Raw genomic sequence first — 17,421 nt, 5'->3', positions numbered from 1 at the left:
CGTAGAAATGCACAAAAAAAGCAAATATTTGACAGATATCCAGCCACTTTCTCATTGTCTAACTGCTAATTGTATTTTTTCATTGGATGAACTGCTAATTGTGATGGACAGTCAGGATCGGTCTAGCTATAAAGAGGGGATCATCATGGCATTTATGCAAAGAGGTTGATAAAACCTACTTGATTTATGTAAGTTCAATGAAAATCACACCAAGACATCAATTCATAAATACTGTGTTTTTATAATATTCATCTGCTTAACAAAGGTTAACAACCTCAGCTATCATTCTAATCAAATACATGATTATTGTATCTTCAAATGTAATTAAGTGTAATATCTATGTCCATTGTTGTCTGACTTGTGGAATATCTGTAACTGTTTTATATCACAGTTGTCAAATGTTCAAGAAAATTAGCTATGAAATGAATGTACACCACACATTTTGGGGTAAATCAATGTCATTGGGTTATCTATTTTAGACACACACACACACACACACACACACACACACACACACACATGCATGCACACAAACAAACAAACACACACACACACACACTCACTCACGAACTCAAACACATATACACACACACACACGCTCACACATGCCTGAGCAGGAACATGTAAATCTTGTCCAATATGTTGACCATAGGTGTATATTGTTTTATGAACATTGTGACCACATTCAATTACCAATCAGATTTACCAAAGTGTGATGAGGTGCCACAAATATTAATCATTTTACATCAAACTGTAAAAGACTTCATTCATTAAAATCAACTTTTTTCATATCTGCTACAAATCACCCAAAAGCTCTTATAAAGATCATAAGTCCCTTTTGTATTCTAACATTATTATATCATTGTATTCTAACATTATATCATAGTTCATTATATCATGATTCTGTCATAGTAGATTTCAGTACAAATTTTCACTACAATTTTCCTGAAACTGCTTCCTTTGTGTGATTTTGTACATGCAGTAACTGATATAGCAACATAACCCAAAATACATCAGAACAGAACAATTTTCATTTTGACATGTTATTCAATAAACAATAGCCTCTGTCTGAAGCACTATAAATACTGTAAATCCACTTTACCTGGTTGGTAATTTTAGCAGGGAGTAGTGCACAGCATTTAATACTAATGGTGGAACAAACATCACTGTCTCTGATCAGATGTTTTCGATGATGAAATTTTAGCGGTTGACTAAGTAATCATCAAAGTAACTTAAGTTACTGTTAACAAATCAAGAATAATAGTACATTGTACGATACATGTAAATGAAAGTACATGTGCATCAGTTGATCCCACTGGTAACAACCTCAATCCCTTGTCTTGACCTCCAGATCCGCATCCTTTCCTGTGAAAAGTTAACACATATAAAACAAGAGCTTTTAAAAAAAGCTGGCGTTTCGGCTACGTTTATGAGTGTGAATTGTCTTTTCCCTTTACTTGAAGTAAAATCTGCCAGAGGAAGTCACTCAAGGGCTGTTCAGTCTATAAGAAAAATTGTCATTTTGGGAAATGAGTACTGTTTTAATAGAGAAAGGCAGATTGGGGAAAGCAATTTTGAAGTTACGTCACTTAACTTAAGTGCTTTTGAAAAAGCTGGTCTTGGCCTACAACTTGTACTTATTTGTAGAATGTATAATAGGCTCATTATAAAAGCTATCAATGTAATTATGTACATGGCACGCAATAAAACATAAAATTTGAAAAAGCACCATTGAATCATCAGCACTATGGTAATTAAGTGAAATAGAAGTTCATAACAGCTAAGGTTCTATCTAAAATGACTACCAAATGTCAAACAAATCAACAGCTACCTCATCCGTATTATTCTGGTTTCCGCATTTACAACATTTCTTCCTTATTTTCCTGGGTAATTTTGCTAAAATTCATGAAAATTCCCATAGTTTTGTGCCGAGCGGCGCCACTTTCCACGTCCGTGTTGTCTGAATGAAGTCGATACTGAACAATGGAGCATTTGCTACTGTAACAAAGGATCGCTGTTTTGCAAACAACATCAAGAGCCTCTGTTTACATCGGGGATAGAAGTTTAGTGGCGAGTGTTTTGCAAGAATCATCTTACCGCGCATAGGAGCCGCTGCACGGTATTTTCCATTACAATGAACAGAAAAATTGGAATGCCGGGTTTGGAATCTATGAAGTCCTGTTCATAAGACAAAGGCCTTGTATATATTAAATGAATATTTAAAAATAACAAATATAAAATATTTCTTTATTTATCAATGAAAAAATGATATTCATAAATATGATATTGATAGATTAATATAATATCAATATATATTTTTGATATTCAATATCTAAAAAGAAAAAAAAATCCATGCACGGACACGAACCCGGATCTTCTGGGTCCGAAGTGCTTCGCGTTGCCAGATGGGCCAAGCTGCGGTACGTAACCCGTCACTCTGTACGTAATGCTATAACCTCACTATATGGTATCATTTATGCCGATTTTTGGTTGTTTTCTTGACGAAATCATTTTTCTTCTTCTGCAATCTTGTGGAATAGATGTAATATTGTCATTTTTCAGGATATCAAAGTCCGAAACCACAATGCAATGATATTTCCGAACAGTTGTAGCAGTTACATGCCGTCGCCCTCCTGTGTGTCATGCAAATGTAGCCTGCCTGCCTTTTCGTGCTCCCTTGCCATATAAGGCAACGGCTATACAAGGATTTGGGAACGTATTGCCATATAAGGTCTTATTGTGTGCGACACAGTGTTGAACCAAGCTTCCCTGGTTCCTGCCTGCCTGCAAGGTAAAAGCCAGGACATTGCGTTCCGGCGCGAAGGCGCCGAAACGCAAAAAGATTAATTCCAATGGAAAGTTTGATGGGGGAATTATGTCCATGTAAGGCCATACTGATTTGATTATATGGATGACATCCTCTGGGGAATGCAAAATCGATGTAAGCTTGCAAAAAAAAAGTTAGGCAAAAGAAATACATTTTGTAATCATGAATTGCTTTCATTATGAAATCTAAGTGGTCAGGAAGGATTTACAAACTAGAGTTCAACGACCCCATATCTTCGCCAATTGATATTAACTTTTACGAATGATATATTCAAAGGTTTCACTTTGATGATGCAAACAAGGTTGCAACTATTGTATGAGGTGATGATCTTTACTCATATAACACAAGTTGGTCACATCAAAGTATAGAAGTAGTAACGTTATATTGCATTTGGCAAAGATGGCTATTCTAGTATTTTCATTTCATATATGCAATGAGGCCGAGGTTTGCAGACTTAATGTTTGATTATGTTCATCTTCAACTTCTGAATACCGCAGGTATAAAATTACTGTCATTTACAACTTTGGAATCATTTTCTCATTGATTAAGCAAATTGTGTCCTTATTTACATAATCAATATATCAAGCGGTGTTCCTCTCTTTGTCACAGTTCACAGCTAATATGTTTTGAAGCCCCATCATAAAAGGACTGCCCACATGTTGACCCAAAAATCCCAGCCTCAGTCACACTGTCCATATGGTGTCCTCGTATATATAGGTCATCATTGCAAAAATAGCACATTGGAATGGAATTTCAACTTTTCCTCATTAATCATGTAGATAAGGCCCTGATTTGCATGAAATGTATCTCATTATGTTAATCATCATCAAATGTTTCTACCTAGCTACCCAAAACAATGAAAATCCACCAAACCTAGCTTGAGTTATCCTCCTCCAAAATTTTAGATGAAAATGCGCACTGTAGTCTATACAAGCTGCTGGGGGAGCCAAAATTACACAACTTCCCTCCTACCAAAAGAGCTACCCACCACTCCAAAATAAGGACCACAGCACATCCAAAACTTGAACTCAACAACTTTGAAGTCCCGCTGCAGTACTGTAGGTAGCCGCAGGGAGGCTCATTATCGAACTTGACCTTCGTTTTCCCAACCCCCACCAACCCACTAAATTTTATCACGGTCCATCAAATGCCTCTCGAGTTATCCCACCAACAAACACAAAAGGTCCACTGAAGCACCGAAGGAACCCCCAGAAAACCAATTTTCGAACTTGACCTTCCTCTCCCCAACAGAAACTTACCTATCAAAATCAAGTGTAATAATATACATATTTTCAACATATCATAGATGAGTGGGTGAAGAGCAGACCAGTTTTCTTCTAAAATTGACAGGAAGTATGCAGATCCTGTCACTTACACTTTCACTCACTCACTATCTGGCTTATTGTCTGTTGTTCCCCATCTCGCGAGGAATAGACGTGCTTGCAGGAAAAAACAAAAACGGGCAGATAAAAAAAACAATCTAAGGGCATATTCCAAAGCAATCCTAATAGATATTGAACAGCAATTGCTGATTCAAACTTACAATGAGTCTGTTCCAATTGTTGATGCCAACGGCCTGCAAAAAAAAGGAATAAAAGGAGTTATGGGATAAAGCCTACAATGATTCTACTCACTGACATTCATTCATTCATTCATTCTTTTTCTTCTTCTTTCTTTATTCCTCCCTTAGGAGAGCATAGCTTTATCACACTTGAAATATAACAGTACTGATACATCTTTAAAAGACAAGAACATAATATATACAAATCTTACGGTATATGACATCCGTCACATCTATATGTCTAAGCCTGTGGCACTCGTTGTACTGTAGAGTTCCATTTCACTTCTGTCTCTCATCGGGTATAATTTTTTCAACGGCTTATAAGTTGTCATAACACATAATCACATAATCATCAGTCTTATTTCCTTTCACAATTTCCAAGTTGTGACCCTGGCATACTATAGGTACATTCTCTAGTGTCCTTTCCTGACTCTTGTTCTCAGGTACAGGAAAGTCTCAGTTCCTCTCAGCTCCTGTGCTTTGCTCCTTAATTCAATGTCTATGAGTTCTTTGTTCTTGGTGCGTGTGTTGTAAGCTGTTATCATTTCCATCTCGTGTGCTTCATGTGCTTCTGTTTTTCAGGTGTCCCTGGATACATGATTTACTCTCACAACATAATTATGCAAAACTACAAAAATATGTAACTGAAACAGCTTAGCCTTATTGCCAATAACTATGACATAAAATATCATATCGATGACTTACCAGGTAGAGTACAAATATCATATAGATGAGAACAGCTAGTCCAACTAAAACATAGCCCCAAATTGGTAGAACACCATCCTAGAAATGGCAAAAAGATAGTAAATTTTTCCAGGATAAAGAAGTGAGTGACCTTAAATTGCATGGTGGTACAGAGAACAACAAAAAGGACATATGTGTTAAAGCTTACTTCTAGCTTCTCAGTATCAGACATTGTTCAAGTGAATCATGGTTTTGCACATGAATTTGATATGCTATACTAAGGACTTTATTCTTGCAGGATGATATCTAGGGCATGCAAAAGTATTGCCGACAATCTTTAGAATGGCTTACATTTATTCAACATAAGCAAATAAGGGTAGGCTTTAAGAGAGAACTTTCTCCCTACTGAGGAATCTGTTTGTTACTAAATCAGTTACTGTTACAGTTAGTAGTTCCAGAGTTAGAAAACCAAGAGACATTCAAACAGATTACAATTTTTCCAAAGACACTCTGATTTTAAAAAACTGGAGAGACGCTTACCACATAGGTGAAGCCGAGGTAGAAGTTGACCCCAATAATCACAGTGGCTAAACACCACACAAGTATCTTTGTAAACCTGGAATCAATGCAAAAAAGGTTAATCTAGTATGTGAAACAAGAGACAATATAATATCCTATGACCTGCATGGGCAGAGGTATAATTATGTAAAAGGTTAAAACAGACAATACATATTACAAATGATTATGTATGTCAGACAGTATAAATATCTTCCTCCTTGTTTTGTGCATTAATGTTACATCTGACATCCAGGCCTTGAGTAAATAAATCATAAGGCTTAGCATAATTATACATCTTAGCATCTGTACTACTACTACTAACATAATTCCACCTGGGTACATATTTCCTCCACCCTGAAAAGATACGTCCAAACAGATCTCCAACCCAACGTTCCCCAGTATAATACACTCCTACATGTATATATATCTAAACTGTGCATACCTGGGGGTGCTGCACTAGAGATATCTCAAACCCTGTTTTTCAAAGTGATGGATTTATGTAACCCGGCGGTTGATGTTAATGGAGGTTACCTAGTAGATTCTTCTTACATTCACACAATACATTTACCTTAAAAGTTTGTACTTTATCTCATACATACAATACATTTACATTGTGTATCTAGCTGAACGCGAACTGAAAACCACCACAAATGCTCCATTTCCTCCCTACCACAAAATCAAATCTCCACGAACCTTTCTGCATTTACAGTAATTCCACCCACCTGCTGTTCTTAAATTCTCCCATGATGCTCTCACTGGAGGTGAAGTGCAGTATGGGAATGAGGGCGAACGGCAGCTGGATGCTCATCAGGACGTTGAGCCAGTTGTTCAACATGTCCAGATCACGATGTGCGAACAGAGCGACTACGATGGTCGGACCCATAGCGATAGACCTTGTCAGGAGAACTCTCTTCCATTTAGCCCAGTGAATATCCAGAAAACCCTGACATAGGAGGAGATTGCTATGATTTTAGAATAACATTTGTGCCAAACATCACCCGGCTTGAAGTTGCAAAATGCTCAGCTTGATTTTATTTTCTCTTCTCTCTTTCTCTCTCTCACTCACTCTCTCATGGAGTGATGAATACAAACAAACTAAAAAGTGCCTTAACTTACCTCCATTACAAACTGCCCAGCATAAGTGCCCTGTGTGTAAAGGACAAACAGTTTGTTTTCTAAATGATGAGCATGTGTTCAAAGAAATCCTTGATAATCAGTAACTTGACTCAAGTATCATTCTTTCCTGCAATAAATGTCTGGGAGTACTGTCCATAATACAAAAAGACTACAAAACATTGACGAAAGCATAGACATTAAAAACATGATATCTATATTTCAATATATTGTTTTCCCTGATGTTTCTTCTTCTTCTTCTTCTCCTCCTCCTCCTGTCAAATCTTCAAATTTATTCATCTGTCATTTTTCCACCAAATAACCTGCAATTTGGTACAAAGGTAGAGTAGGCAAATCCCCCCAGACAGGTCTTTAATTTTTTTCCATACAGGCCTTTTTGGGCCATTTTTAGACCAAAAATGTATACCTCCTTAGTTTGGCCTCCTGCATGTGCCCTGGAATTCCAACCAATTGACCTGAAATTTGGTGTAGATGTGCCTTGAACAAATATTCAAAGGACTACATTCACGTTTTTGGCATACACCTCTTTAAAACGATTTATTTTGGGCTTTTGGGGCGATATTGCCTTTAAAAAAAAATCATTATTATGGAACTATTTTTGCATGGGGAGGGCTATGGGCAAATTATGCTGTATTTGCTTGCAAATGTTGCCTAATATCTACATTTGTAGTTGTCTTTGCATTGTGTGTATTGTAAAATAAATATTGTTAATAAGGAAATCTAAAATTTTGCTTTACTTGACCTTGTGCATGTACATACATTGTAACTAATTAGGTGTGAGTCTTAATGAATTCAAAGTTCTCCTTGTTTAATGTTACAGAGCATACACACAATACACTTTACCCCCAGAGACACGTACCGTCATAGTTGAGCTCTGTCCGGCCGCCAGGATACCGATCCCCCAGATAATCTTCATAGCCAGACCGTATTTTTCAAAGATCCATTTTCCCTGTAGTCAGACAGAAACAAGCTACTACAGATCACCCAGTAATAATTTTCTTATAAACTTGTGCGTGTGCAGCCAATGTCACTGATTCACTCTCTCATAACATCAAACCATAACAACTAATGTTCCAGACCATAGATGTTTTAGTATGGTCATGCTTTCATGAAAGTATATGTTGGTAAATGACATTAGGAATAACTATTGAACTATACAATGCCAACACTTCTTTGACCTTGCAAGACTTGGCTTTGGGTTCAAAGTAAATGCACTTTTTTTTTCATTTTCGCCGTTTTGGCACCATGCATCGATGGCACCATGCATCGATGCATGGTAGGTAGGATGGAAGGATCTTGAACTTACCCTGCATCAATGTTTCTAAAGTACATTTGTAAACTTTACACTGTGGTATTGACCTTTTAGATCATAGTTAGGTTATTGTTACATAACAAAGTTCTCAATAAAAAGAACATTTTTTCGCGGTTAACAATAGCTTTATCTTATTGTATGCCAAAAAATAGTGTAATGAAACATGCTCATAATTGCAGTAATCGAGTAACGAGTGGACGTTCATAAATTATGTTAATGAAAATTTTTCGAATGAGGGTTTTAAACTTAAAAGTGCTACGTGCTAAAGTCGTAAGGTGTCGCTCTTGAAAGAGGTGCGATACAGTATCCCGGATGCAAAATGGCATTTGCCTCGAGTTGAACAGGTAAATATTTTTCTTCACGCGATACAAGCAATTAGTAGCGTATTAGGCATACAGTTACAGGAAAACAATATAGCTTGAAATACTACGGGCAAGGGCAATCAATGGCATTGTAGTTTGACCAGCTGTTTAAAAGATAATCAGACTGAGAAAATGCAACAGCCGCGCGCCACCCTCCCCCCTCCTCTCTCGATAATCTGTAAATTTTACAGACGTAAAACACAATTTCTTTTCGTATGACCCAGTGTATGCAAGGCTAACTTTCCTGCTTACCAACATTATGCTTGCCAACCTTTGGGTTTATCTTCTGGAGTGTTTCTATATCGTATCGCCTTCAATCGTTCCATTTCTTACAAATTTTCGTTATGGTTGTCAGTGGAGGGGAGGGGGGCACAATACGTGCTTTTTGTTACCGGCTCTTCCTTTGTCGAAACCTATAAAAAAACAGATTTTAACCTACCTGAGAAAGTTTATGCCCTACAAATTCCAAAAAAAATGTCAACGAAACAAATAAATTTCAAGGATCATACCTGGCACTATTATTCATGTTCTTGCACTGACCCTGTAATGTTTCAATTATCTCAGATAGATATAGAAAATGAAAATTCAGAGAAAGTATGGCCAGTTGTGGATGTTACGCTGACGCGAGAAATTTTTTCTTCTCTTTCAGATGTGTCTTGGATTCAATAAAGTTTGGTTGTATGCGCCACCAGGCCATCTGTGCATTCACATTCAATACCAATGTAACCACTGTTAGTAGTACTGTACTCTTGCACTCATTATCAATCTAACTACTGCCACCGTGCACTGTACTCTTGCACTCAAGTCCAATCTTTGCCGCCGTGTAGACTTCTATGTATGGTTGATTGGTCGGTTGGTTGGTTGGTACAACAATAATTTGGACCTGTGCCATGTCATTTATACCTCATGTGTGTCATTTCTGCCTTCATTTTCCGATGGTATATGATACGTTGTAATAAGAATTAAGGGCTAGGGTGGCGGATTAAGGGTTTTGATGACGGATTAAGGGAAAAGGCGACGGATTAGGGTCTGTGGTGATGGATTAAGGGATTTGCTGACGGATCAAGGGCAAGGGTGACAGATTAAGAGCTATGTTGATAGATTACGGGTTATGTTGACGGATTAAGGGCTAGGGTGACGGATTAAGGGTTATGGTGACGAATTAAGGGAAAGGGCGATGGATTAGGGTCTGTGGTGATGGATCAAGGGATTTGCTGACGGATCAAGGGCAAGGGTGACGGATTAAGAGCTCTGTTGACAGATTCATGTTTATGTTAACGGATTAAGGGCTAGGGTGATGGATTAAGGGTTATGGTGATGGATTAAGGGTAAGGATGACGCATTTAAGTGAAAGGGTGACGAATTAGGGTCTCTGGTGATGGATTAAGAGTTATGCTGTCGGATTAAACTTTTATGACCACGGATTTAGGGCAAAAGTGACGGATTAAGGGCTATGGGGACGGATTAAGGGCTATGGTGACAGATAAGGGCAATGCGGAGGGATTAAAGGCTTTCGTGGCAGATTAAGGGCAAGGGCAACGGATTGAGGGTTATCCTGTGGGATTAAAGTTTATGTTAAAGGATTAAGGGCTAGGGTGATGGATTAAGAATATACATCACATCCCGTTAAAACTAACCACCTGTAAAGAATCATGTCCATTGCGGCGAAAATGGCAGCTTTTGCAGAAGCACTTGTTTCAGCTAACTTGTACTGATACACATGGCCAAAAAAAGTATGATAGAGAAAAGGGCATCTAGACTATACAGCATTAGTATCTGTTTTTATGTTGAGCCCAACATACTGTTGGGCCCAACATACTAGTACTGTTTTCGTAATGTTTCTTTCTCCTGTCAAATCTTCCAATCAACTCAGCTCGGTCGTCCCTGGACCAACTGAGCTGAAATTTGGTATACAGGTAGAGTGGGTAAATACCCTGGGAGTTTTTAAATTTTTTTCGATATTGACCTTGAAAGTGATTTTATTGAGGTTTTTCTGACCAAAAACGTACATTTTGGCCTCCTGTGCTCCAGAAATACATACAAATGACCTGAAATTTGCTATGGGGGTACATTGAACAAATATTCAAAGAATCCCATTCGCACTTGTGGCATACAACACTTCGAAATATGATTTTAGAGGGTATTTTGGGGAGAAGATCGGCTAGTTTCCTCTTATGGGGTCACTGACCTTTAGGTCACATCTTTATTCATCTGGCCAGGTGGACTAATTCGGTCAGCCAATGAGAGAGCGTGGATTTATCAAGCTCAACCTGATTGAGTTTAAGTTTAAGTTGATTGGTTGAAATAGTCAATTTAATTAGGGGCACGACTCTGACAGGTGCAGACACAACGTAACTACTCCCTGGCTCCCATCCTTGTGTTGTTATTGTTGTGTCCTACTGAAGTTAAGTGCAATTGAGAAGGTTGAAAACTTTTCTGGTGGTATTTTTCGACACACACGGTTTTTTTCTTATGTACAGTAGATGCTGCTTATAACTGCACATCCCATTTGTCAGCGTATTTTGTGCAATCATCCAGATGGTGAAACTTAGCGAAGTTGCCCTGCTGGACTGCACCACCACAGGCGGGGGGTGTGCTATCCAAAAATGTCGCCATACAAGATCGTCGCCACTCGCCAACTAGCGACATTTTGGGATATCCCAAATGTGCTTCTTCTGGTGCAGCCATGTGCACTGATTGGTGCAATGGTGCAGTCAATCATGGTGATTGACAGGACCACTAGCAGTAATCATTCACGCCCAGGTTTCCATATTTGGTTCGCATTCCTGCATATCCATGATTCGGTCTTCTGTTGATGACAGCCAGCGGTGATTGTTTACGCCCGGGTTTCCATATTTGGTTAGACTTGGCGAGACATGTTGTGATATGCTGCTACAGCACTGAATCACGGCGAACGATATCCACTGTTTTCCTCGCAACCGTTGATCCTAAAATTCTACACATAATGTGGGAGATGGACATCCTAATAATAGCTTGGTTTTGCAAACTGTTTTGTTTTAGTGTTACTTATCGGCGATAAACCTAACCTGGAAGTGACTAGAAAATGCATTCTGGATAGACACCCTTGCTTATCCCAAAGCTGCTCTGAAGCACATCCGGGATATCCCGAACCTGCAGTCTTGCTCGCGAGCAGCTTTGGGATATCCAAGGGTGTCTATCCAGGATGTGCTCTTTTGCCGCCTGCGACATCACGTATTCAGAACTGTCGTTTTGCTCGCGACGTGTTGAGTAGAGCTCATCGTGACTTCCATTTGGTAAATCATGACCCAATAAACATTCTTGGGTAGTTACATATGTGGTGTGTGCATAAAGGAGTGTCGCTGTCTTTGGTTAAATTTGCTAGAAAGAACCAGCGGCTGAATTGATTCTACACAAAACCATGGATAAAACAAAGATGGCAGCCTTCTGGCAACGATAATCACATGCAAGATAGTCTCCGCCTTTTAAAACATGAAGCTCCTCCCCCAAGAGCATGATCTGGATAGACACCCTTGCTTATCCCGGGCCAGACGCAGTCCGCTGGAGCACATCTGGGATATCCCAAACCTGCAGTCTTGGCTTGCGACGTGTTTGGGATATCCCAAAGCTGCTTCAGAGCGGCTTTGGGATGGGGAGCGGTTTTAGGATACAACAGGGGGGCCAAGAGATGGGAAGTCAGAAATATTGACAGGAAGAAAACAGACAAAATTATGTACTTCTTATGAAATGAAAAGGCGCCGGTTTTCATTACTGCAGCATAGTATGTGACAATAGTACTTGAACCACTGACAACACTCCATTTCATCCTTAACGCGAAATCAAATCCCCGCGTGCTTAAATGCATTTACAGTAATGAGATTGTGGACAGATAGAGACCAATCTTTATTGAGAACAGCACGTTGTCTGCCAAGGCGACATGCCGATTTTTCTTCCTTTTGCAGGCGTGCGTCTTTTTATGGTGCCAACACACCCCGTGACCCGCCTGGGATCTCCTATACGATCGCTATGATCAACAAAATTGCCTTGTTCTGTTCCTCAAAACAATTTCAAACATATCGGAGGCATTGCGCCTTTACACAGACAGTTATCAGCTCATTGTACCGCGTTTGCCGATTTTCAGCACGCTTTTATGTCAAAGATGTTTGACAAATTTTCGTGCATTTATCCGGCATTGGTGACGATGCACCGTGCAGGAATGCAAAGTCACTAACAATGGAGTGAATGGGAACCGGTTTGAGATTTTGGGATTCCGTGCAATTAACAGAAATGTGTGTTAATCCGTTGTGCAATTAAGTGGCTTCTACTGTAGCAAAAATGTTCTGAATGACAAATGTAAAAAGTTCCAATGCTGAGAAATTTGCTGACTTACTGCAGCACTAAGGCTTGGGTGCTGATATTTACTGCTGTCAGAGAAGGCGTGGGCAAACGTCGCTGTCACAAATAGGTTGATCAGGAAAGACACAAACAAGGCAATGGCTGGAAAAAACAGCAGAAGACAAACATTACAACATTGTTGTGTTGAAGCATTAATCGGATGTTTCTGTTGCAGTTCAAACTGTTACAAGGCAATGGCTGGCTCTGGAATAAGAAGAAGGCCAAACCGGTTTGAAGTCCAGACTAGCAGACAAGACTAAAACATAATTCTGCTAGGTAACATAAGATGGCCACATGCATAGAGAACAGTGAATTTTAAGAGATTTACTAGTGCAGCATCAGTAATTCCAAAGGTAAGCACAATTTTATCCAGGTGTTCAAGACATCCTTATTCCTAAAGCAGATATCTCACTAGACTCAACAAAGCGTGCTAGGAAATTGCACCAACTTAGCCAATTTTCCCTTGTGGTCAAACTGACATACGAGGCACAGGTAAAATACATGACCTCTACAAACAAAATGACTGTGCTCAAAATGTCACAGTTTCTCAGTTTCGACTCCAAATCAGACAGAAGCTAACTTTATTGGAAATTGCAGTATTGCCACTGAATCAAAAACTCAATTGAATGAACAATGATTCATCATCATCATTGGTCAGCTGCATAGCAGGCTACTGTAAGGTTCTTCTTCAATGATTTAGAGATTTGCAGAGAGTGATTGTGCCATTTTGCCCCCATCCCGTTCCTTTTTGGAAGCTATTCTTCGAAAAACATTTCGCTTCACCTCCCCATCAAGAGGGCTTTTTTTCTCTTTCTGTAAATTTTTGAAATCTTACACTACATAATTTTGAAAAAGTATTGTTTTTGTGACCGTAATTTCCAGTCAAGTAATGTGTTCCTTTCTGACGAGTAAAGAGCTGCATATGTGAGAACTACCATTATAGTGAATATGGCACCCAGCAATATTCCTCAGATCATTGTTTTGTATTTAAAGGTAGATGGCAGCGAGATATTGTAAATGTTGGAATGTTTGTGGTGGTTTTATGTGCATGGATTTTCGCTGTAACCTCTTCACAACAAACTTAAAGCCATTTTGAAATTGATTGTTCTATCTGCCCCCATTGTTGCAACCGCAAATCTCCATTTTCTCCCTACTGTAAAACTAAATCCACACGAACTTAAAACTAAATCCACACAAACACCGCTGTCTGTGGCTATAACTGGCCCCTCCCTGCAGACGTTCGGTGAGCTGCTATAAGCACAACTTAATCAGGCTAACATCAAGACATGTAACAGAAAAAGGCATGAAGGTACTCTAAATCATTTTTAAATCACTTTCACTTATTCTAAAAAAATGACATATACAATTAGGTCCTCCTGTGCCAGGCACATTGGGCAGCTAGTTTCCATCTAGTAATACAATGTACATGTACAGGGTCTCTGAGGTTACGTCACAGAATCTTCAGTCTGATAGAATGATATGTACATCTCACCTGACTCAATTGCATTGTACATGTTGGCTTCTTTAATCTTGCTTTTGTCTTTCCTGTCAATATCTCTGGACTGGGAAAAAGCAAATCATAATAGACACTTGATTTTCATGAATACACAATTTTGCCAGCACCTGATGTCATGATTGTAAACATACATGCATGTTAAACTTCCTACATTGTACTTCTAAAAATAGAGAAAGGCATGGAACATGCAATCTTTTAAGAATGTTGTGAGCAAGGTATTATTAACTGAGGTAGTGCCAATGTCACATCTGATTGTGAGAGACGTCCTTACCAGGACCAGTGCTGAGTGCAGGTAGATGTTGTGAGGCATGATGATGGCCCCTACAATCCCCACGGCTTGTTGGATAGCCTCTTTGTTACAGTTCTGGCACCATGGAAACCACATGCCTTGTAGGATCTGCCCCTGGTCGGGCCTGATGGTACAATACTGGGGCACAGAAACAATGGTACATTATGTATAGGTGTTCCTAATGGTTCAGTTTTGTGACCATTGCAAATGTTTATCTTATATTACCCCCCATCTAAATGTATATCTAGATGGGGGCGGGGGGGGGGGGTAATTATTGCATCTGTTGATACACCACTACCATATGTAAACCATCATCAACAGACCACAATTATTAGTATATCCCTAAGACATTCCTCCAACTTAGACTGCCTATCCAAATGAATTCAGTGACCCATGACTTTAAGAAAGATATACAATTGAAACATTACTTTTGTAGAATATGATGTACTAACTTACTTAGAATATAATGTAGATGGAGTATAATTGTACAAACATGAAATCTAATGACCATGGCATGCAACGTTTGACTGATTCTAGGCATTGCTTAGCCCACAATGACTTGATGATAATTATGGATGACATCCGGGAGCAAGCGTGCATCAATTATCTTCAATCAAAAAAAGTTTGCCACCATACTGTAAAACATAAAAATAAGCTGCAAAAGAAGCAAACATATGCCATTAGATTGCAAAAAATGTTGGAAAATTGATACAAATGTAGTGAATGCCTTTTGTAATTTTTTTGCTTTGTGCATCAGTACCACTTGGCTGAAAAATGATTTTCGAGCCCTGAGCAAAGTCTGCCAAAGTCAAAGAAAAGGATGTGAAAGTTTAGTACAGAATTTGTTATCTACACTTAGAAAGGCAACATTTTTTGGAAAATGCAGGATATTCCACTCCCATTACCAACACCTCAAATATGACATCCTTAGCATTGACTGTAAGGGTATTATGAAGTTTCTGCATAAATTATGCAAACGAGGTCTTCCTTAGCATAATTTATGGTCAGGTGTGTTCACCTTTCCTAAAGGTACCTACATCTCAAATATGACATCCGTAGCTTATATGGTAAGGGATAGGCCTAAATTATGCATGAGGCCCTCATTAGCATAATTTATAGCCAGGTTTTTCTGACCTTTCCTTAAGGTACCTACATCTCAAATATAACACCCGTAGCCTTTACAGTAAGGGAAATACAAGTGCATGCCTAAATTATGCAAGTAAGGTCTGCATTTAGCATAATTTATGGCCAGGTGTATTCACCTTTTCTAAAGGTATCTGCATCTCAAATATGACATCCATAGCTTTTACGGTAAGGAAAAGACAACTTTCTGCATAAAGTATGCAAATGAGGTCCTCATTAGCATAATTCATGGCCAGGTGTGTTCACCTTTCCTAAAGGTACCTACATCTCAAATATGACATCTGCAGCTTTGACAGTAAGGGAAATACAAGTTTCTGCATAAATTATGCAAATGAGGTCCTCATTAGCATAATTTATATCCGGATGCATTCACCTTTCCTAAAGGTACCTACATCTCAAAGATGACATCCACAGCTTTTACGGTAAGGGGAATACAAATGCATGCATAAATTATGCAAATGAGATCCTCATTAGCATAATTTATTGTCAGGTATATTCACCTTTCCTAAAGGTACCTACATCTCAAATACAACATCCGTACCATGTAACATAAGGTACATATAACTTTCTGCAATACCATTAGTAGAGCTACCACCCCACATCTACTTGCTTTTTGGCAGAAGAAGAAAGAAGAAGATCAGGCAAGCAAAAACAGTATATTCCCTCCTGGGAGGGGAATATAAATATCAGTTCAATTATTTGTCCAACCTTCCTGACCACTTAGATTTCATAATGAAGACAAAGTCTTTTTTTTCAAACTTCCACTGTCTCATATTAGTTTTGGGGTGCCCTGAGGATGTCATGATACAATCAAATCAGTATGGACTTAATATCTCAAATCAAAAGAATGTTTATCCCAGCACAGCAGACATGCCATGTTGGTTACAGGGGGAACAACATGACTTACCATGTAGCCGAAGGAAAAGGCCATAATGGTGATGAGAGAACAGAACAAACCCTCAAGTTTCCGAAGACCTGCAAAAGAAATGAAAAAAAGATCATCAGATGGGCATTAACAGATATCAATTATGCAGATGAAGACCTCATCTGCATTATTGATGAGAAAATGACATTATATACAACAGTGTCAAATGATGGGAAGTTCATACTGGCATTTGGAAGTTAGGCAAAGGTGGACATAGTTCAGAATAGATTATGCTAAACTGGATGTCATTTGCATGAAAAATGGAAACATGCTTATAATAGCCTTTGGGCATGAATTTGCAATAACGTTATCACCATTATCATTATTATGTCAGGACAGAATGTTCATACTTGGAACATTTGTAATTTGGGTGGAGAAGATTATCAACAGATATGAAGATGCAGATGAGGACCTTATTTGCTGTTTAATAATGCAATTTGCCAATATGTTTTTAAACAACTTATATTTATCAATAAGTTACCTTGTGGATTCAGTAAATGCTCAGAAAATCATATCTTGTACAATTGAAATTTGAACAATATCTTAAAACGAGTACAGTTAAAAGATTGAAGTGAAAGTTTTTTACCATAGTTTTCCAAGAAGAGAAATGTAAAGGTGTCAGCTCCTGTTAGAATTACTCCAGCCCAGATTGGGATTCTGGGGAGGGGCAGCAAAAAAATATCTAAGTTACCATAAAATCAATCCAAAACAAGAGATCGAAGACCTTAATGTATCT

General features: G+C 38.6%; 1 protein-coding gene across 1 annotated transcript in view; it reads right to left on the bottom strand.

Moving 5' to 3' along the window:
• Positions 1–221: 221 nt before the first annotated feature.
• LOC136446207 (metal transporter nramp1 homolog) overlaps positions 222–17,421 on the bottom strand; it is a 44,089-nt gene continuing 26,889 nt past the window's right edge. The window contains exons 6-17 of the mRNA XM_066444522.1: positions 17,272–17,342; positions 16,668–16,735; positions 14,600–14,755; positions 14,305–14,374; positions 12,808–12,914; positions 7,624–7,713; positions 6,747–6,776; positions 6,353–6,573; positions 5,613–5,688; positions 5,094–5,171; positions 4,371–4,403; positions 222–1,365 (exon numbers count right to left, since the gene is read on the bottom strand). Of these exons, the coding sequence (XP_066300619.1) occupies positions 1,303–1,365; positions 4,371–4,403; positions 5,094–5,171; positions 5,613–5,688; positions 6,353–6,573; positions 6,747–6,776; positions 7,624–7,713; positions 12,808–12,914; positions 14,305–14,374; positions 14,600–14,755; positions 16,668–16,735; positions 17,272–17,342 (1,063 nt within the window). The 3' untranslated portion in view covers positions 222–1,302. The remainder of the gene's footprint in view (positions 1,366–4,370; positions 4,404–5,093; positions 5,172–5,612; positions 5,689–6,352; positions 6,574–6,746; positions 6,777–7,623; positions 7,714–12,807; positions 12,915–14,304; positions 14,375–14,599; positions 14,756–16,667; positions 16,736–17,271; positions 17,343–17,421) is intronic.

The sequence above is a fragment of the Branchiostoma lanceolatum genome, chromosome 12 (genome assembly GCF_035083965.1).
Source record: "Branchiostoma lanceolatum isolate klBraLanc5 chromosome 12, klBraLanc5.hap2, whole genome shotgun sequence".
Lineage (NCBI taxonomy): Eukaryota > Metazoa > Chordata > Leptocardii > Amphioxiformes > Branchiostomatidae > Branchiostoma > Branchiostoma lanceolatum.
Note: the sequence above shows the minus strand (reverse complement) of the source record. Positions and strands in the feature narration are given on the sequence as shown.